The 22679-nt window shown below is 40.6% G+C and overlaps 1 protein-coding gene across 5 annotated transcripts in view; it reads left to right on the top strand.

Moving 5' to 3' along the window:
• The first annotated feature begins 2240 nt into the window (after positions 1–2240).
• Positions 2241–22679, top strand: part of VAV3 (vav guanine nucleotide exchange factor 3) — a 171110-nt gene continuing 150671 nt past the window's right edge. For all 5 annotated transcript variants that reach the window (XR_003992906.1, XM_030496165.1, XM_030496166.1 and 2 more), the window contains exon 1: positions 2241–2534. Coding sequence is in view for 4 of the 5 variants with exons in the window: in XM_030496165.1 (XP_030352025.1) it covers positions 2331–2534 (204 nt within the window). In the remaining variant the exon portion in view is untranslated. The remainder of the gene's footprint in view (positions 2535–22679) is intronic.

The raw sequence follows: 22679 nt of genomic DNA, 5'->3' as shown, positions 1-22679 counted from the left end.
CAAAGGCATCCTGACAGTGTTTGCTGCTTTCAGGGTGCTGTACCACTCGCTGATCCTGGCTGGAGGCAGATGAAGTGGGGATGTGGATAATGTGGTGCAGATGGTTTTCCATTTCTTTTATCTTTTTTTTTTTTTTTTCTGCCTTCTGAATTTGCTTCAGTGTTACGGTTGCTGTCAGTCTGAGAGTGGATGGCTTGTGGGTGCAACTGAATTCTTAGTCACTTAGTACTTCATGTTTAACTTGTCACAGATAAAAATATGTTTCTACAAGACTGTGTTTTATTGTACTCCTCAACAAACTGCTTTGATGTTAATTTTGATGGATGATGATATCCAAATGATTACAATGCAGGCTGTTAACATCCCTTTTGATTTAGATTAAGAATGAAATTCTCTCTAATTCTGCCTGGCCGTCCAATACTTTGACAATATGTTTGTGTTGCAATCTTACCTCTCATCCAGCTGCTCAGGCATAAAACAGTCCAAGTGTTGCCTTGAGTAGGCAGACATACCTATACCAGTGACTGAGTGTTTGGGCTGAGGTGGTTGAATAGAGAATTCACATCTCTCATGAGAAATGGGAGCTGCCTGGGGCAGGAGGGACCTGCTGAGTGCAGGGAAGGAAACATTGCTGAGGTAATTCAGCCTGAAGTGGTATTCTCCCAAGTGAGTTATTCTGGAGACTTTAAGCTCAGTTGTGCTGCCATCCCTCTTTTTAGCCACACAAAGCCACTTACTGCTAATTGGAGTTTGTATTCTGCTAAAATGTGTTTCTGCTTTGACAGGATGGGAGCAGCTTTGTGATCTCCACCTGTGCTGGGTCAAAGCTGGAAGCCTGTTTATTTCGTGAGAGCAGCTAGCACAAGCAGAGGTCTACAAAGCAAACCAGGTGTTTGCAGCTTAGTGCATCTTTACAAGTGGAACCAAGTGCTATTCCCAGATGATCTTGAGCAACCCTTTTACTTAGGTGATAAGTCACGCCTCTCCCATCCCATCGTCTGCCTGGTGGTGGCACAGGTGTTACAGATGATGGAGCTGGAGCCTACTTATTTTTCTGAGAGCCATGTTTTTCTTTTTGGGTGAATGCGGTGTGAAGTGGTGACCTGGCCTGTGGCATGTTCTGCACTCACGATGCAAAGTTAATACCACTGTCTGCTCAGGAAGATGCCTGGAATAGCAGATGTGTCACCTGTTTAAAAACATTAAAGAGTGAAGCGGCATTTTAAGCTTACTGAAACCTGCAAAACACTTGCTAGGCCTCAGCTTCTGAAATAAATTCCCAGAATTTCTACAGCAATTCTTTCAGAAATTACTAAAAGCATTTGTGGGATTATTCTGAGCTCAGAAAGCTGGCTTTTAACAGAGGAGATGTGAAAACCAGGGATAGTTGTGGACTCTGGAATAATCATGTTAGTGTTTTTGCTGTTAGAAAGCTTTCTCACCCTGAGCTGTGGGTTTTTTCCCTTGTAAATTATACATTAACAGTACTTTAGAAGTGTTCTCTGGTTTAAAAAAGAAAAAAGTTTTAATAGAGGAGAGAAACTTTTTTTTTTTTTTGAGAAAGTTTCTCCTGCGCACTGCTTCAGAAATCTAAGGGAAATAACAGCTTTTGAGATACAAAGGATATTGTGAACTTTTGTATAATCTATTTTTTGAGAATGCTACCTTCAGTAACATAAAATCACTTGTATGTTTCTTTTTGTTTGAAGTTGCCTGAATGCACATTGAAAGCTATTACATTTTTTTTTAAACACCATTTAAAGTGAAAATAAAATCAAGTCAGTGCAAAATTCTTTAGGGGTGAGCTGAGGGGAAAACAATGCTATGGCATGATATGTTCTCTATAATTTCTAGTAATAGCTGAGAGCATATTTGATAAAGCCCAATAGCTTGCTGCTTTGACCTTTCCTGAGCACTCGTCTGTTTTCTTAATGAATAGATAAAAGACTGAAAATGTTTATTAATGTAACATTATACCCTTTTGTAGACTCACTTGTTACAGGTGCACCTTTTCTGCCGCAGGTGCTCCGTTTTTGCCATCTCAGAGAGCAAGCAAAAGAGCACCTGAACGGTCTCTCCTCTAGAGCTGCCTGGGGGGGCTGCATCCGCGCTTGCCTCTTAAGCGAGACTGCCTGCGGGTGCCCTAAAAGCCGCGGGACAGGTTCCCCCCGCAAGCGCTGGGCGCGGGGGCCGGGCGGGATGTGCCGGACCCGCCTGCCGGGGCGGAGCAGGGCGGACACGGGGGCGGGGCGGGCCAGGCCGGCCGCGGCGGCGGCGGGAGGGAGCAGCAGGGGCCGCCGCGGCCGCAGCATCGCGGCGCGGTGGCAGGGATGGAGCCGTGGAAGCAGTGCGGGCAGTGGCTGATCAGCTGCAAGGTGCTGCCGCCCAACCACCGGGTCACCTGGGACACGGCCCAGGTCTTCGACCTGGCGCAGGCGCTGCGCGACGGCGTCCTGCTCTGCCAGCTCCTCAATAACCTGCGCAGCCACTCCATCAATCTCAAGGAGATCAACCTGCGCCCGCAGATGTCCCAGGTGAGATCGCGGGTCTCCGCGTGCTTTGTCTTGCGGCTTCGGGCGGCGTGGAGCGGGTATGGCGGGGCACGGGAGGTCGGACGCGTCTGCGGCTGCTGCCCGGTTGCAGCCCGGAGCCTCCGCGTCCGGCGCAGCTCCTGCCCCTGCGGCGGGTCTGACCTGGGGTGGCTCCCGCCGGGCCCCTTTTCCTTCCTTTCCTCTCCCCTCCTCTCCCTGCGCGGTGCGGTGCGGCTGCCCCGCCGGCTCGGCGCGTCCCGGGCGGTGGGAGAGTGCGCCACCGACGCTCCGGGCCGGTGGCTCTCTCCAAGCCCCCCGTGAAGCTCGTTGCCTGCAGCGGGCGGCGGTTTTCTTGGGGGGAGCCCTCCCGCGCCCCTCGCCAGGAGCCACGCGGGCCCGTCCCATTGGGGTGGCTGCGCTGGCAAGTTCCCTGCGGTAGTCCTGGAGTCAGCCATGTAACGCGCATATGTACGTAATATTCAATATGAACAGTTGATAGTAGAAATTGATCTCTTGCTTATAGTTGTTCTGGATCTACCTGGTGGGGCGAAGGCACCGGGAGCTTGGGAAGAGAGGACACGGGGGCGAGGAAGAGGGAGCGCGGCGGTGGTGCTGCCGCCGGAGGGCGGGTGGCTTGGCCGGGGGCGCGGGGCCTGCCCTGGCCGGGCTGCGGGGACCTGGGCGAGAGAAGCGGCGGTAGCGCTCGCCAGCGGCCTCCACATCTTCTTGCGACCTGTGAAGTTGAACGTTAATGAGTGATTAGTGATGAGAAATCGTGTTGTTGACAGCTGTTTGCCTGTGTTGTAGCGTCCTTTTTTTTTCTTTATATTTAGCTTTGTAAATTGGTATTTTGGTTAAATAATACTGAAATGTTTTCCAAACTCATCCCCTTTTAAATGCATTTTTTTTTTTTTTTTTTTTAGTTTGGACTGATGTTTTACTACTGTGCCTTATAAAGCTGGTTACAGATATCGAGATAAGATTATATTAATAATTCAATGAGAAGAGGCTCTCTCAATACATGACTTCCTGTCACTGCTTCACATGCACCTATGCCTCCGCAGAGACAGTAGCACCCAAGCAGATGTTGTCTGAAAGGAAGCTAAACTTCTGAGCCTTTGATGTGTTTGGAACCATTGAGAAACGGATACATTGTAACACATTAGTGTTATGATTCTGTTTTAGACCTGGAGGAATAAAAACTGCCATTCCTGTTTAGGACACTGGCAAAAAGCAATGGTAGTGAATTAAGCTTTCGGGAGGAACATTCTTTGTCCACATTTACTCACGAAGCCAGTTATTTTCTTTGGTTTTAATTCCTTTTTTTTAGCAGCTATGTTTTACTACCAAAGGGACGTTTTTTTCTAAGCCCACAGTGCAAAAAGGGAGAAACCTATTGGGTGTGTTTGAGCTGGTCAGAATACAAACTCCCAGACGCTGCATGTGGTGGGTCTGAATGGTAGAAAGGCTATCCTCGTGTACTTGAGAGCTCAAGTGCCTGCTTGAACTGCCTATGCAGAGGCAATACTTTATCTGAGCGATGAAGAGACACAGAGGTTGGACTCCTCCAAATGGAATAAATCCAGATAAGTTCTCTTGCTGTGCTGTACAAACTGTGAGAGTTTCAGGACTTGCTAAACTCTACTGGAGCCCTGGTTGGTATTTTCATTACAGTTAGATTGATTGCTTTCAAACTAACCCTTTTTCAGTTTAGCTTGCAGAACGATAAATATTTTACATATAAACTGTTGGAAATGGTTTCTGGTCCTGCTTAGAAGGGACAAAAAGTATGGAATCAGATTTTTTTTTTTTTTTTTTTTTTTATTAGCTGGAAAGGTATCCTCATGGTATTACACAGTATTTTCTGGATAGTTAACTCATTGAACCAACTTCGGTTAGAGATGAATGAGGTTGTTTGCTTGTACCAATATCACTCACTTTTTTTTTTTTTGATGAATTGAAACTGTAGTGGTCTCCTTCTGTTTCCTAAAAATAAGGAGCAAAATACACTGCTCTTTTCTTTCTTAGAGCAGGTTTGGGAATCAAGGTGAATATTTATTACTTCAAGTGTGTTTGAACTATGGATTAGAATTGTACGTTTTGGATTATTTATAATGAATATTTTGAACTTGAGCTTTATATATGTGTAATATAGCTACTGGAATTGTTCCACAGCTATGATAGTTGCCTCCTTGTCTGTGTGTCTCCATTGTGATTGAGGAACCTGCACCCCATGGTGCTGCAGACCGCTCTCTCCAATAGTACATTTCTGCCCTACAGTGATTTCACCCTGGAAATAGGGGGAACTTCTGCTGGATCAAAACCTATAATGGATAACTCTATGCAACATTACCAGGAATGTTACCTTTGCTTTCTGTGAGATCAAGATTTGGCTATCTTAGTGAGGTTCTGTAGGGTTTACTGAAAAGCCTCCCAGTCTCCCTAATCTGTTGTTCTTTTCTGCTGCAAAATCTTAGAATGGCTTGGGGGATTCTTATCACGCACATTTTTTGAGCAATAAAAACAGAGAATGAGAAGGATGGATGAGGGCTTCAGGAATGGGCCTTGTGGAAGGCGGGCTGTATGATTTTAGCTTTGTCTCTTACTGCTGTTGACATTTGCCAGATGTCTTTCTGAGAACCAAGTTTTTATGTCTTGGGGGCTAGTTATAAATGCAGCAGTGCCAAAGAAGAGGAATGTGAGAGATGATGCCTCAGGCAGACCTGGTAGTAGATGTCAGGCCTCTGACAGAAAAGAGTCAAGTCTCTTCCATTTCATTACATACTTTCTTCAGAATGAATGTGGCAGATCAGATGTCGGTGATGCTCATCAGCTTTGCTCAGTAGACCTTGGTGTAGCCCCTTATAAGCTGCATCGGAAGTGTAGAGGGACCATGACTGATGATGCTGCTTCAGATGCTCCTTTTTGGTGGAGCCTCATTCAGTCAAATAGAAGCGCTGTTGCTTTGCTTTTAAGCACCCAACTGCTGCTGGCTCTCAGGGCAGGAATAGAAATTGAGACTGGTGATGCTCAGCATTGCAACACAAACACGTGTGTGACCAAATGGCAGCGGATGTGTTCTCTTTTATGGGCTGGCTAGCCAGGGGAACTGCATGCCTTTGTCCCACCACCAGCCATGCACCTTGTGTCACAGCTGTTGTTGTGGGTGGGCTGTTTCATGCATTTTAAACCTGTGGATTTGGCCTCTCTACCTTTTTGGAGATAGCAACGGCTGTGTAAAACAAATGTCTCACTGGTTTTAGATTGCGAAACCTTGAGTTTAGAAGTTATTTGAATGCTGGCTGGTTTTGTCTGTGTTTCTGTATTTTTATGAAAATATTTCTATTTGGTTAGTGGAAGTTGTGCTTTGAAGAACAGAAGCTGATTTAGTCAGTTACACTTTCCAGAAAGTAAGCCTCAGATGTGAACGTATAAACCTCACATATATAAAGGATAAGCAGTGTTTTTGCTTTTCCAATGAGTCTTCCACCTCCAGGTTGGCAGCTGAATGCTGCCTAGCTCCTGTCTGAGAAGTTGGTGTGCTAGGTCCCCTGTGAAAAATGACACATGGGCTTTGCATGAGATTGGAAACTTTTCGGCTTCAGTGGCATTTATGTTCAGGCTTTTTTTCTCAGTGACTGAACAGAACAGCAGAGTGTCGGCTCTATTAAGACGTTTTGTGTCAAGGCCCCAAACATCTTTGCTGTTTGAACTTCCATGAGTTAGCAATATTAGTTCCTATTTTGAAGCAGCGCGTGTGCCATCAGAAAAGAAAGTTCGGATGATGGATCAAACAATGTCTTTTGGTCCTTAACTCTAGGGGAGTCTGCCTGATTGAGACAGACTTGAGGGCTGGTGTTGTGAAAGTTGTCTTACAGCAGCCACTATGTGAAGAAACACTAAACTTTGCAGCTACTGGGAGTGTTGCTGGAAGAGGGAATGTGCTAAATGAATCACAGAGATGTGACTGGCATGCTAATGTGTTGCAGGGTTTCCCCTGAAGTGTGGCATCAATGCCTGGTGACAGAGATGGAGGATGGAGCATTGCAGCTCAGCATCTACGTCTTCCATAGGAGCTCTTCACTGCAGCAATTCACTTTTCTTAGATGCTGCCTCTTGGCTAATGTAGGCTGGTGAAAAGAACAAAAATAGAAGTGATCCATAACAGAGACTACTAATCCTACTGTTGAATCATAATCCTACAAGAATTTAAATAATTTATCACCAGAAATATAAAAAAACCAATGGATTATGATGGATTTGCAGATGATGTCGTCTGTTTAATGCTTACCCTTTATCTTTAATACTTTGCAAACTAGTTTTGAAATGGTTTCTGCAAGGCATTTAGTTAACTTATGAGATTGCTAAACAGGAAAGCTGCATTTAATGCAATACTGGCATGGGAGTTTACTGAAAGGGATGTTGACATAGATTAAATATTAAAAATAACTATTTCCTATTATTCTACTAAAAATAAATATCCCTCACTTGGTATTAAAAGTCCAAATGTTTTTTAATTTTAGGGAGTTACTTTTTTTGGTGGTGACCATGTAGTCCAAAGGAAGTTCATTATCTTTGTCATCCATGTTATGTTTTGGTGTGGCAACTGAGCTTTTGTCAGGACTTTATTTTTCTTGTTTACAGTGGCATCAGGTAGCCTCAGGATGTGGGTGTACTGAGAGACATACCTCTGATTTTCCTTTGGTCCTGCCCTTGGCTTAGAGTTTCCCCACCCTCACAAATGAATAACCATGGTCTCCTGCCCCTAACTCAGTGAGTGTGCATCCCATGTCTGCAAGCTTCCTGCAGGTGGATACGCTCCCCCATGCTTTCCTCCATGCTTTCCCCCATGCCTGCCTCCCTGCAGCCATGCTGCTTGGATTTGGCGTTTTTTTTTTTTTTTTTTTTTTCCTCCCTTCCAAATTTTAGCCTAGGAGAGCATGCCAAATGTCAGGGTATCAATCTTTGTGTGCCACGTAGCTCTACAAAGGAGGAAACGTGAATTGTCTCTTGATTCTGCATGTTATCTAAAAGAGAAAAGTGAGATGTGAGTGGATGTGCTTTAGGTCTGGGACTAGGTGAGCTGAATGAGAACACAAAAGGGATTTGGAGTGGTGGCACCTCCCAGGAGCCATGGGATACCACCGATAACCTGTTTTCTTTGGGCAGAGAGGTATTTGAAGAACCTGGTGTGCAAAAGAACTCTTATTCTGTGTTTGCTTGTTATGTTAGGTGCCAGGTTATTGAGTTAAGGAAGTACAAAGACACATTTACATTAATACAGTTTTTTCCAAAACTGCAAAACTTCTTGGGTTTGAAACAAGAGTTTGAGAACTAGTTCAATTTTTATGTGTGTGTAGAAAGAAGAGATGTGCTCCAAAAAACCCCATCTTTTTGAATTATTTAAAACTGACTGCGCATAATCAATGTAATTATTTAAAAAATATTTTTTGAACTTTTCAGATTTTTTTTCAATCTTTGCTTACTTGCTGGTCCTTTGGTACACTAAAGGACCACTGTTCACCGCATTTAACTTGATTTCCAAAATTCATCCAAGTGAAAACAGTATTGGCCATAAGATACATCCATAAGATGCACTATACATAAAAGATATATTTATCCAGATGTATGTTATGTATACCTGTGTGTATGTATGTGTATCTTATACATGTTGGACTTGACAGAATATTTTGAACAAATGTTCGTTCAAAGCAAAACCTTAATATGACCTCTATGTTTTGTGCTAGGAAAAGCAGATGACAAAAAAGCAGTGACCCAGTTTTTCTAGGTAATTTTTCTTACCCTAAGATGGAGAAAATAGTATTTGAAAACTGATGTAAAGATTTTTTTATTTTTTTTTTTTAATTGATTCACACTGGTTCTTTTTGCTTGGGGTGGGGGAAGGTCAAACTGCAGTTGTATTGTAAAGCTTATTTTATGTGCTATATTTATCCTACAGTTCTTAAATACAACACATGCATCTTGCCAAGAATTGTCTCAAATGTCCCCTCCTGCACAAGATTTTAGTGTGCTGGAAGCCTTCTAATGCATTTAATGGAAAATATTAGTAGTGGTCTCTCACATAGGCTATAGTGTGTGCCAGCAGTGGATAATTTAAATGAATGTCTATGTGTGCCATGCTGCTGTGTCATGTGGGAGAAGCCAAATTATTTTCTGAGCCTTGTCTGACAAAGGTGGGAGACCTGTGATAGTGACAAGTTGATGGACTGCTTGTGAAAAAAACTAATAAATCAAAAGGGCTAGAGTGGAGAGAGAGGAACATAGAAGAATGATATATAAGAAATGGGACAAAACAACCAAAAGAAATATGAGCTAGAGAGAATGTTCAGGAAACGTTGGGAAGCTGGACTGAAGGGAGCGTCGGCAAGCAAGCCACTTAAGGATTTTGAGAGAGGACAGGAAAAAATTATTTAAGATTTACCCCAAGGTAAGTACAGAAAACCAGTCTGGGGTATGCTGTTATTCTTTAATGGTAATGGTGTTACCGTTTAATGGTGGCATGCTGGTCTCTGTTATAACACACTGTCTTAGGACTGTGAGGTCCAGGAGGTTGTTTACCAGGCTGCAGCACGTGCAGATGGGTTAGTACAATACATTGCTTCAATTTGTGCACTGGTGAGATAGAGGATCTTGGATTTCTTGCCCACATCCCTTTCCTCCTCTCCTTTGTAGGTCAAAAGAGTTGATTAAATTGTAGGTGTAAAGACTAAATCATAGGTGTAAAGAAGGAAATACAAGAGGGTAAGGAAGGAAAAGTCTGCAAGGTGAGAAGCAAGGCAGCTGCTGGTGGGCAAGGGGAGATGGGGAGGAGCCCACAGGGAGCGTGCATCCGTTGTGGCCATGATGGTGGGGACCTGACAACTCCTGACTCTGGCATAGCTGAGCCTGGGCTTCACTGGTGTGGGTGTTCAGAGAGTTAACTGGGAGCAGTAGCTAGCGGGGTCAGGGGGGGCTTTTGGAACACAGTTCGATACTGGTAAAACACAGATAGTCAGGGAAAAAGACTGTTTTCTGCTGAGGTGATATTGGCTCCCTGACCAGCAGCTGACCCAGATGGGAATGAGATGAGTGCCTGTGGCTGCAAAGATACCAAGTGTTCTCCCCTCTGTACGCTTGCTGGGGGGAAAGGGGAGCTCACCTCCAGATCCGAATGTGTCACTGCTTGTCACAGGCAGGGAAGTTCTGGCTTGTGCCCTGTGTTGCATGGGTATCTCTGAGTACAGAGGAAGATGTATTATTTTATTAGGTCACTGACAGTTTTATTTTACTTTAAGTTTTGCTTGATATAGAGGTATCAGGTTTTTAACTTGTTCCCTCCAAACTAAAATTGCATCTGTAGTTCTTTAAAAAATAAATGAAAAAAACCCATCAAAACCCTTTGATTTTTATTCTTTCTGTTGCTTCAAAACAGTGTTGCAGTACTTCCATATTATTCTGTAATACTCCGTAGCAATATTTTTTACTATCTTAAACCATGCTATTTCAGTATTTCAAAAATTGTTTCATAGTTGATGTGTCCTTTGTCAAATGGGGTTTTTTTTTTTTTCCTGCACTTTCCAGTTTACTCAGTATCATGTGGAGCTATCTTTTCTTTCCTCTTATCTTGCTTTGACAAGCCAAGTTTAGGACTTCAGGCATTGTGAAATACCAGCTGTTTGCTAAGAGTTGCAATATGTAAAATATAATCAGAACTGACATCTTTCTAGTAAGGTTTTGAATTTTTGTATTTAGGAGAAAGATGCCCCGTCAGAGCTCAGTGGATGCTCCTGGCTCCAGTTCAAAACATTGTCAAATGTGACATATCTTTTAGAAAGGTATCTGTCAATGACCCTTTCTTTCATCCTTTATTAGATGACAACAGTGAATGTCTTGGTAACGTGAAACTGAAGGGGTGTTAATAAGATATTTGATTCTATACGTATTTAGAACATGAAGCCTTAGTCACAAATTGTGTAATATAGTGGTATCGTAGCAATTTGTATACAAGCCGCTCATTTAAAACACCCTTGCAGACCTACAAGTATGAAATAATGTAACTGGGAAAATTTAGCTCATCCGTCTTGTATTACAATCCAAAATACCTTGGGTCTCTAAATTGCCTTTACTTTCAATCAGAATTTTATTTCATAATTTATCAGTAGGGATTCAGTTAATCTATCATTACCTATTTTTCACCGGTTTTATTCCTCTAAAGATCACTTGAAAGTTAAGTGACATAGAGAATATGGTGCGATTGCTTTGCAGAAACAAAATTTATATTTGACATTGTTGCTATAATCAAGTGTTTCCTGAAAAAAAAAAAACCCCAACCCCAAACCAAAATATTTTTAAAGCATATTTTTAGCTTTAAAGCTTAGGAGGACAAGATTATTTATATTTCCAAAATCCTTAGATATGTCCTTTAATCCTCTATACCATCAAATTTACCCATTCATTTCTGAGTTATACAAGGGTATATACTGTATAATCTATACTTAAGGTAATTTGTACCATTGCTTGTTCCTATATTCACATTGTTTCTACATAGAGAGAAGCCTTATAATCAGCTAAAACAGAAGGATTAGAGCTTGACCCTTGAAAATTTTGATGGTCAAAGCAGCCTTGCTTTACTGTTGTGTAGGTTAAAAAAATTAATGCTTTTTTTTGTCTGCCTGCACTCTAAATTCATAGCATAATAATGACAGCATCATCATAGTCTGTGTAATTCCTTGTGTTTTTGCTTGCACGTTGGCAGCCAAGATTTAAATTATACTTATGTGCTCCGGTTACTGACTTCAAATTCCTACTAACTGCTACCTCATGTAGCAGTGATGCCTTATAGCAACTGATGAAAGGACATGAGGTCTGCGTTCTTTTTCCCTCTGAATTCCTCAGGCTCAATAAGTGAATATGTCTCATTTCAGTGCAGTCATGGTTAAAGGTAGATGGAAAACCTCACTTCACTGCTCTAATGTACCCTTCAGAGTTTAGGTGTCTCTGGATGGAGGTATAGTGTCATATAGTCCTACCTACCCTAGCTTAGGGTAAACACTCATTAATCCTACTTATCTCTTCAGGATTTAGATCAAGCTTTGAATTTCTTTTTTTCCTGGAGAATAGGTAGGAAGTAGGAAACACCAGAGAAACGTTCAAACTATTGCTATTGCCTGTAGCTTCTTTTACTCTCAAAATAGAAAGACTGAAACTCCCTGAAGTGCCCTTGCAGGCTCTTTGGGCTCATGGTCAGTTGATGTCTGGTTGGTTGGAAAGGGATTTCTGCCAAGCTTTAAAAACCTAGCTTGTATTTAGGCAGATATTTTGAAAATGTCTTCATGTTACTTTGCATCTCAAGTTTCACATTTCATAGCAATTGCACTAAATTGCACCAAGTTGTGTGAGGAAGCATTTAAGTTTCACTTTCTCTTAGTGGTTTACCCTCCATGTGAGTGTGCAAACTGACACAGGATTTCATGTTGTATCACATACTTCTCTGAATTTGCAATTGCTTATTTTTAAATATTGTTGAAAATTCCTGCTGAGTTTTGATTTCCCAACCTTCTTTTTGTCTTACTTTCTTTGTGGATCTCGCTTAGGTTTTGGGTTGTTTGGCATGAAGTAATAGTTTTTGGGCCTTACCTGGAGGGCTCATTTGGGATGTGAGTGTGTCGTCTTAGGCTTGTTAGTTCTAGAATTCCCAGGGCATTTTAAAAAGCACAGAATATATTAAAACCTTAAATGTTTTTTTAACAGGTGTGTGAATGTCCTGAGGTTTTTGTGGGAGTCCTAAATGGCGTCCACCTGAGCCATTTTGTTTTGAATTCTGCTTATCCTTGTTATGTCTGATCGTTTTTACCACAAAGAGGGCAGTGTGAATTTGCCTACCACTGTGCCTAGATATGAATCACTGCAAGTAGTCATGACAAAGTTATTCAGGGTCCGTGTTCATTCGGTTTGCAGTTGTAGCTGGCAGCACTGAATATGGTGATGCATCTTCTCTGTGGATACTGCTGAGGACACTGATTTCACTGTAAAGTATGTTGAACAGATGGCAATCTTGGTAAAAACCAAGGTTTAACTCCACATTTGTTCTTCTCAGTGATCCCTTTAAGCAATATTGCTGGTTAAAAGGACTGTGCCTTAGAAAATGCTTGTAGCTACTGTCTCTGTGCTGTTGCAGATTTTATGAAGCGTTCTGGAAATTACTCCAGTAATCCTATTGGAATGCCTCTATAGTTGTATTGGAGTCCTATAGATTTCCCTTTCCGTGGAAGACCCTGCTAAATTGATTAGCCAAGATGAAAGCCTTTGCTGACTGAGACCCATGTGATTCGCATGCTAATGCAAACATGGTGATGCGAGAGGATGCAGGTGTAGCAATGGATGAGCCATGGAACGGGGGGGGCTGCTCTTTATGAGAAGCTCCCGAGTAGCAGACTGGAGCATATTTCAAACTGTGTGTCTTCCCAGCTATCATTGCTGAGATTCACGGACCCCTGGGGAATCTGCTTAATTCAAAATATCTGCATTCTATTTTCTGAGAATTTAGGATTTTGTAGCTTGTAAGCCCCATAGCGCATCACGTTATTTTAAGAGCACAAAGCTCTAGCAGTAATAAATGTAACAGGAATATTTCTGTAGTGCTAAAAATACCTATTATGAAATAATAATAATAAAAATACCTCTTGGAGTTGAGTGTGGGATTCCCAGTTACAATGACAAGTATTCCTGGAGGTATGTGAGTTTTTTGAGTTTTTTCTCTTTCTCTCAAGAAAATTATAAGTGGTTTGCCATGGCCAATGGGAGAAACACAAGAAAACAGCTGCTAACTAAAAAACTTCTGAAATAAGGGGAGGAGCGCATTTCATAATGTTGTCTCTTAGCACACCTTGCTAGGAACAGGCCTAAGGAGTAGATCTTTACTCCGTCAATAATATAACAGTGCCTATGAATTCATGTGGACTCTGATTAGCAGTGAAGAAAAGATGAGATGTTTCCTTTGGAGTCAGAACTGGCATTTTGGTGGGACTTCTCTGTGTGGGTCTCCTGATGGTTGTTGTCATATTAATTAAGGACTTGGTCTTTGTGGCTCAGAATTCATAGCCATTTCCATGTTATGTGAGGGCAGGCCTGGGGAATGGCTCTCCAAATCTCAAAAATGCATTTCAAAATTTGTGGCTCAACATGCAGGACCACAAATATATTTTGCGAAATGATTTATCTTTGGAAATAAGACTCCAAAGTGATGTATCTTTTTAATTCCAATAGTGATTCCATCTAATGTTTGTAAAATTTGTGGTGGAGCAGTTATACAGGAAAACTAGTCTTCAAAAGGTTTTGCAGGAATGCTATTCTTGGGAGATGTTCTTAAAGCTATTTGGAAAAGAAATGCGGTAGTATTTAGCTTTTCCTGTTTTGTGCTGAATATCATTAGTGTTTGGCCTCAAAATCCAGTGTTTCAGTGAAGTCACGTTAAAGTTTAATGAACTTAAAATGCTTTTCATCGTGATTTGAATGAGCAGCAGATTTTAAAATCTCAGGATTTCTGTAGGATATTTCATTTTCCTGTCAGCTCTATGAGTGACAATGTCTTTCCTATTTTCTGTTTCTCACATTTTCGTATCTTGACTCAGGTGGCTTGATCTTATCTATTGGAAACCCAGACTGCTCTGTGATTAGTAAGAGGTATTGTTCTGACAGGTCTGGGCTCCCTTCCTCCCCACTTCTTTCTTTCTTGTCTCTACTTCTCCCTCATTTTGACTCATCTCAGTTTTGCAGTTTGTTCTGTGCTTGTGCTCTCTCAATCTAGACTATACTATTTTCACCTTCTCCATTTGCCTTCCGCCTCACCCTGGTATTCTCTCTCCAGTGCATCTGTTTCCTCTTTTGCTTCTTTCCTGATGCTCTTTTTTCCTTTCAGCTGTTTTCCCTGCCCTGTTGTCTTCACTGTTCCTGTCAGCCTCACCCCTCTGCAGATCCTCTGAAATCTGTTTCCTTTATGGAGGAGAGCATGTCTCCTCCGGAAGATGCTCCCCACATAGGTGAGAGCACTGGGCAGGAAAACTTGAGTGGAAGTTAGGCTTTTAGGACCAGAAAACACAGGGGTTTCAAGGGACCACACAGTGCGTGAACAGCAATTGCATGTTGGGCTGTTTCAAGCTGCTTTTCAGTGACTACTTTTTGTAACTGGTGATTGCCTTTTTTTACTCATTATTTAAAAATTTTCTGCCTCCTTTCTGTGGCAGTCAGAGGTTTCCAACATATGTGAGCACATCTCCAAAATTGTTTTGCTGCTTGCTACAGGCAATGGGGCAGACCACTCCAATAGGGGCCAGTGAGGATGAAAACTAGTGCTGGGAGTCTGCAGGGTGAATCAGTCACTGATGCTAGAAGCTTGTCCTTTTCAAAGGCAGCATCACTTGATTCCTGCCCTTCCCAACAAGCTGGAGGTTTGTGCCACCATGGCAGTGCTTGAACAATATTATTCTGGGATTGCATCCTGAGGGATCAGGTGGGGATGGGATTGGTAGTTATTTTTAACTGCTTTTTAGATTGATTATCTATGTTGCTTACAAGGAAGAAATAGCCAGTCTTGCTAGGCAGCATGCTCATCATGCAGCTCCCTCATGTTGGGCATCAATCTCGATGGTTTCTTTCTCTCTTTTCCCAGTGAGCTCCACTCGCTCTTCAGGGGCTGATAGACATGATAATTTTTATTTCTGCTTACCAGGCTAAAGGTGAGAGGTTTATTTATACTCAAGGCAAAGCAACCTCTACAACTAAGTATCCGTATTATGAGATGAAAGCATTTGCAACTTGGTGTCCCTGAGGGATTACCTTGATAGCTAATGGCAGCTATATATCAGGTTAGATGGAAATTTAAGAACAACTGTATCAGAGGTTACTTATAAACTCTTTTCATTTTATTCAGATTACAATTTGTTTCTTCAGGTTTCTGCAGTTTTGCCTGCTTGCTTTCTGTGAACGGACACAGTCTTTATAAGCTTGGTATAACTCATAGGTGTTGCAGGCAGAGAAAGAGGCAATGCCCAGCTGGTTATTCCACCAAAGCCTGAGGATGTGCTGTAATTAAGAAAGCTTAGTAGGGTCAAAGCATAATGGGACAGTAACCGCCCTGTAAAAATGCACCTCTTGTCTTGATTTGTTCATATCATTTCTTCCCTTGTGAGGGTGAAGGGGTTCGATATTACCATTTGAGAGTTTTTTATTTAAAAGTTCTCATGACTAAATTAAAACTTTGTCATGCAGTTCTTGGTTTAATGGAGAACATGTTTTTGAAAAATAATTACTGTGATATTCATACTACTATGCCAGCCGATTTTATGGTTTTATATCATTTGAAGTACTAGAACAGCTCTAAACTATTTGTTTCATGATGAGATACTGATGAGAACTTAATCCAGGTCAGTAATTTTTGATTTTAGTATTGGATCCTTCCTAACTGAAGAATTGTTTTCCTCACATGCCCATTCAGAACTGAAATAAACTGCTGGGAAAGAGGTGGCTTTTGCTTAGTTTTCTAGTCGTATCAGTGCTTTCCATCATTAAAGTTTTCCATTGTAAAGTCTGGCCCACTCTTTTATGCTTCCATCAACTTTCTTCACTTCTTGTAATTGTGAGAGTGATTTTTAACTAGGGAAACTCCTTTAAAAATTCATTGTACTCTTTAATTTAGTCATATTCTTTTCCAGCCATTATCATGTTTCTGTATTCACTTATTGATGTGTTTAGTCTTGTAAGTCTCGTCTGTTGAGGACAGGAGTGACTGTACTGTTTTTCTTCTATCATGGGGATGCTGTCCCTCCTGTATCACCTACACTTTTAGCCTGTTTCACTGAATTGCAGATACTTGCTTCTGTGGAGTTGTCCCATTTTCAGTAGGATTCTCTTTTCCTGTAAACAAACATGATAGATGTGGGCTATGACATTGTGAAGGTACTTCTGCATTTCAGAAAATAATGTTGTACCTAGTCTGTGCCTGGGGTTTTTTGTTTGGCGTGTTTCTTTTCTTTTTTTTTTCTTTTTTTTTTTTTTTTTTTTTTTCCTGAAATATTATTGAGTGAAAGTTTGTTGATGTCCCAAGAGCAAAGTAAACTAAAGATCCTGAGTGGCTACAGATTCACTGGAAAGGGCACAGGATGACAAAATACTTCATGGGTTTTTCTGTCAACATTGAAAAATTATTTCAGTTGTGTCTACTGCCTTAGAGTGATAAGAACCTTCTTTGGACTCTTCCAAGAATTAAAAGGAACAGATAAGTGAATGGCAGATGTTTCCTTTTCCTCCCCTTTGCCCTGCTCCCCAGCTGGCTTTGAAATGGGTTTGATTAAAAAAATCATCAAACTTCAAGTTTTCAAAACAGTAATGGTCAATAAAGTGGAGAAGTGATTTCCATGCAGTTGTTAGGAGGTCCTTGGATTTCTTATGCATGTTCTTCTATGCCCTCTATTGCATTCAAGAAATTAACACATTTAGCAGACAAACTGGGCAGTAACTTGACTTGCTTTGACAGAAGCTGAGACCGGACAACTTACCTTTTAGTAGTTCTCTGCAGTTGTTCAGAAAAAAAAAAAATCAGAAAAACCCTCCAGTGGGAAGGCATACTGATGTTAAAAGGGGAATTTCATTTGAACCAGAGGATCTACGACTGATTTTCTACTCTAGCTCTCTGATGACATTATAGGACTGACCTCAAATCTATTATTTTCGGTCTACTTTTCACTAGCAATCATGCTAATTGATCTCTCCCCAGAAATGTGTTTTGAACCTATCTCAAAGGTTTTAAAAGTTTAAAATCTGTTGAAGATGAAACTATTTCCTGTTGTTTAGATCTAGTGATTAAAAAAAAAAAATTAAGTAAAATTATCTATTGTTACATTTATAATTCATTGCTTACACAGACTGATAGATATTACCCCTGACATCCGATTGATAATTTTGCTTGGTTTTTACTTCAAAAATAAATTCCATGCAGAGAAGTCAACTCTTTAACTCTGGTTTTGCTGTCATAAGTGTCTAGGGTGGACATAGTGAAAAATAACATAGAAGGTGGACAGTTTTTTAGTCCCCCTGCCATGTTTACAGCGTGTTTTTTCTCTGTGAATTACAGAGAACAGACTTCTGCGAACTTCAATTTGCATTGCTTGTTGTTGGCAGTGTGTAAGTTTAACAGGCTTTAGCACATGTTTGGATAGCTTGTGTCTCCACGAGTTAGACTGCTGCCCCTTGCTGCCCCAAGGAGACTTTTGACGCAGGTGGGAAGGCTTGGGCAAGGAAGCTGTGGGGGAGTTTGCCAAAAATACATACGGAGATGCTCGCCTGCCGATAGGGTTGGCCTATGGCTGGTAGTGGATCTCAACACAGGTTTTCGTAGAGCTGTGAGTCACGTTTAGAGGATCAGTCAGTTTGGTCAGTTGTGTGTGGCACAGCCGTTCTCAGCTGGGGAACAGTGAGTCATAAACTTGTGAGTTTCCAGTCCTTGGTATAGAAAATACCCATGTAGCTGCTCTCGTGGTTTCATTTAGAAATAAATAAACACTGCAAAAGTTAAATAATTTGGCTGTATATTTCAGATCCTCACTGTGTACTGACTGCTAGTATTTTTCACATATTGAAAAGTAGCGTCATATTGTCATGAATGGAAAAATGCTTGTTTCTGAGGAAAATAATCAGGATCTTAATACAAATATTTGCTGACTAATATAGCCACAAAACTGCTTACAAGGGTCTGTTTGGATTGCTTTGCCTATTTACTCTCCTGCCCTTGTTTCACATAACCTCACTTATTCTCATCTGTTAAAAAAGATGTTGCTGAATAACTTTTTCTGTCTAATAGTTCACGCTATATTATCTTCTTTCAGCAAACCAAAGAAGTTTGTCTTTTGCTACAGGGACTCCATGCTGCTATTCTGCTTATCTGACTTAAAGGAAAGAATCAGTCTTGCAATATTATCTTGTCCACTTGTCTGAAAGTCATTCTTCTTGCTTCTCCTGTGCTGAGAATCATCTTCGTAGAGAGGCAGAGGAAGATCTGTTGTTATAAATTCCCAGTTACAAATTGCAGATACATTGATTTTGTTGTTCTTTCTAATCTCTACCTGCTTTGCTGTCTCACCAAGCTTTTGTGCATTTTGGAAGATAAGAACTTGTCCAGGATCATATTCTATTTTATTTATATATCATTATATTTAGCTGAATAATCTGTAGAATGAAATAATACTAAACAAATTCAGACATAAAACTAGGCTTCCTAGAGAAAATCTAGGCTTCCCAGACATTCTTGCAGCTTAGCTCCAACGTTTGCATTCAATACGTTATTTAAAAAACCACCTAAGGAATCATTTGTGTGGCAGTGTTTTTCTGTTAGGCAACTCAATAAACTGAGGTGTGTTCAGAAGTCTGAAAGTATGTTTTAGCAGCTGTTTGTATTGCTTTTGTATGTGTTCTTTTGTATAGCAGGTTTAAAAAATATTTGCCTACAGCTTGCAGGCAGATGCTTTCACATCCTTACATTATGTTGCTATGTTTTTCTTTATGTATTCTCCAGTGCCAAAACCAGTAACAGGTTACTGCTCATGCATGTGGGTTTTTTTTTTTTTTTTGTGTGGGTTTTTTTTTTTTTTGCCATGACCAGAATGACAGTTGAATTATTAATTTTTTTTTTTTAAATGTGAATTTGTGCAAATAGCCAGTATCCTGCTGTGTTGTTAGCATGCCTTTTTTAACTTAGTTTTGCTAATTCTATAGTATTTAAGATGATAGTGATGTAAGTATAAAACCAAGTTAAATTGTGTCTAGGTAGCATACACTGTTGCTAAGACTATAAATATTTAATTAATTTGTTCTATGTGTATGAGCACCTTATGATTTATAATAGGATTAGTTTTATGAATAGAATAGGCAGGATCCAGCCCTCTTCAAGAATTTCAGAAGACCAGCAGAGCACTGAGTGAGGACTTCCTACATTAGTGGTTCTCTGGTCCCCTCTGTGGTAGAACATTTCTGGCAGTGATGTGTATATTATTTGTAAATTTGAGAGATGAAAATATAAGCATGAAACTAGTGGTAACAATTTATGCAGCCCTTCTTTCAAGGATGATTGATTTTATAATCTCTATTGCCAGAACTACCAATATAAGATAACAAAAAAGCTTTTTTCCCAGAGTGTTGGTTGCCTTTTGCGCTGCTGAAGGACTTAATTATTATGGGATCTGAGACAGCACACTGGAGTCTGTCTGGAGGCATTAAGCTTACACCCGTCTTGGGCTCCATGCTGCTTTCTTCTTGAAAAGGCAGTTTTCAGGTGTGGTCTCATATGGTCTCCCATGGACTTTACCTGCTGACTGAGGACAAGATCTTTTAACAGTTATGTTGGGCTCTTTACTGAACCTGCCTTCATGTCATTATAATGAGCTGTTTGAAACAGACATCTATATTATGGTAACTTAAGAATAATTTTCTTAATTGAATTGGAGAAAAATATGATGTCAGTATTTTAAGACTCAGCACATAGTATGGTTTGGTAATGCAGACTTCTCACTGGCGCCCATGTACTCCATTTAAAACCCTGATTGTACTGTAGCAAATTGCTCAGCAGACTGAAAGTCCAGATAATTCTAAATTATACTCTGCTGCAGAGCTTTCATAATATTTGGTTTATTCACCATTTGATTGTTTCAGGCTGCCTAATAAATACTGACTTATGCTCTAGGATTTTAATTTTTTTTCTTTCTTTTTTTTCATAAATACCCTTCCTTCTCATGAGACCACACTCATACTTAGGTTTCACTTTGTGAGGTGCCAAATTGTCATTCTTTTGAAATATAGCTTTGGACCACTCATTGGCATACTTCAAATGTTACTGTGAGGCAAGGCATTAATATGATTCATCAAATCATATTTGTGACATCAAATGGGCTGCATATAGAGGTGACAGTTGAATTTCCATGAGCATTCACTCATTTGCTTCTGCTGAGATGATCACAGCTGTTAATTCATACTAGTGCAAGTAAGTGGTTATGTGATTTTGACACATCTCCCACACAAACTTGAGCTATCTTCAATGATGCATTTCATTTCAGCAGACAGCTGGGGTGAATGAATGCAGCCTTTTAGGCAGCAAGGACCTATGATGATGTACAGCTGAAATGTTCTGTGTCAGGTTGACCTTTTATTGTTTGTCAGACTTTTTAAGGAAGGAAACCTGCAGCTTCATAAGAAGTCTCCTGATTTTAAGGTGATTGTGTAAATTACTGTTGCTAATGGTAGAAATTGTTCTAAGACTTATCGATTCCTGCATTATATCAATATTTCACTTCAAATTCCTTAAATAGGGAGGTCACTGAAGAAATGGAGTGGTTTGCCTAACACTGGATGGATTTCAGAGTGACTCTGTGGAAAACAGTTGTGGGTACAAAGACTTTAGCCTCTATGTTGTTAGAGTTGTATTTTAACTGATTTTTCCCTCAGAGATTTTTTTGAAAGTTGAGAACTGTTAATATGTTTGTCCTGTTTATCACAGGAATTGCAGTCGTGGATCAAACTACTGTTTCATTTACTTCCATATCTTATCATCCAGACTAGATCCCTCAGAAGAGTAATCCGTTTTGGTAGACATTTGTGGAGGATGTAGCACCCAAGGGTTTCTGCAAAGTGCATTTTCAGAGGCTTGTTTTGTGCCCAAAACATTCATTATGCTATTATGCATCATGGCTCATTACACCATTGCAGTCTACTGCAAAAGCCACAGTGCTTCTGCATTATGTAGTTGTGGTCTCCTGTTTTAAAAAGGATGTAACAAAATGAGGAAGGTACAGAGAAGGGCAGAAGAGGTTTTCGAAGGTATGAAACAATAAGAAACAGCTCAATAAAAAAAGTTTTCAGCTTTGAAAAGAGGCAACATAGGAGGAGAAAAAGAGAATCCTGAGAAAAGAGAATTATTTGCTGTCCTTTCCAGTGTGGAAACAGAGGGGTATCCAATGGGAGTGGTAGGTAGCATATTCAAAGCAAGCAAGAGGGGATACTTCTTCACTAAACTGACTTAGAAAGTGTGTTCTGCTAGATTTATTTATTTATTTATTAAACCAAAACTTCAAATTATGTATAGCCTATGCAGTAGCTTTTAAGTATTTTTGAAAAGCTGTGCCATTAACACTGCATAATTGTTTCTAACTCTTGTTTGAGGTAACGTAGTACTACAAATGATTGGACTAAATAAAACTCAGTCTTAGAGCTAATCCAAATACATTTTTCTGCTGAAAGACTTGTGGTAATGTATAAGACAAAGCATCAGAGTTCTAGGACATTTTTGTAACTATGGAATAAATGGTATTAAATATTTTTCCTCACTGTAGGGTGAATTAAATAGATGTATTTTACTTGAAATATCTAGGTTTCTATTAGTAGTGTGGATTCTGCAGGTCCTGGGATGATACCATCTGTTTGAGAACATATTCTTGGAGGCGAGGTGTGTGCTGGTTGAAAACATGGTCTGTGCAGAGTTATGTACTTAAAGCTCATTGACAAAATGAATTGTAGTATAGTACCCATCTGCTTTCAGTACTGCTTTACCTAGTATGTCTTATCTGGAAATATGAAACATTTGTGGAGTTATATTGCCTTGGGCTTCCCATTCTCTTGGTGTGATCAACAAAATCTCCTAAGGGGTAGGTGACCCTGGCAGCAAGGTCTCCTGAACTTGCATGAAGTGTTTAGGCTGAGTCCTTTCATGATGAGGGAGAAGAAACTGCCTGTGGTTCTGCTCTCTGAGCCAGGTATTTTGGAAAACTATGGTTTATGGATGTTTGGGATGGCCTGTCTCATCCCGGCCAATTTTTTCAGCTATTTAGAAGTTGTTTCCTAAAATTCCGAAGTATGAGGCTTGCTGGGGCACTTGGGAGGGTTTTGCGTCAAGTAGGGCCTTTTATCTTTATTGTGGCTAGTGTTCAGCCTGTCTGTTGTTCTTTGTTTTCTTTAACATGAGGCAGTGGGCAGCAAGCCCCTCCTACAGAGTGGGGAGAAAAATCACAAGGTTGTTAAATAGTTAAAAAGGTTGAGTTGTTTTGCCTTCTGCCATGGTTTGATTACTTGTCTGTTAGAAGAGCTCAGCACTTGGTCTGAGCCGTGACTTCA

Source organism: Strigops habroptila, chromosome 8 (assembly GCF_004027225.2).
Source record: "Strigops habroptila isolate Jane chromosome 8, bStrHab1.2.pri, whole genome shotgun sequence".
In the NCBI taxonomy this organism is placed as follows: Eukaryota; Metazoa; Chordata; class Aves; order Psittaciformes; family Psittacidae; genus Strigops; species Strigops habroptila.
The sequence above is the reverse complement of the archived record's forward strand: the minus strand, read 5'-3'. Positions and strand labels throughout refer to the sequence as shown.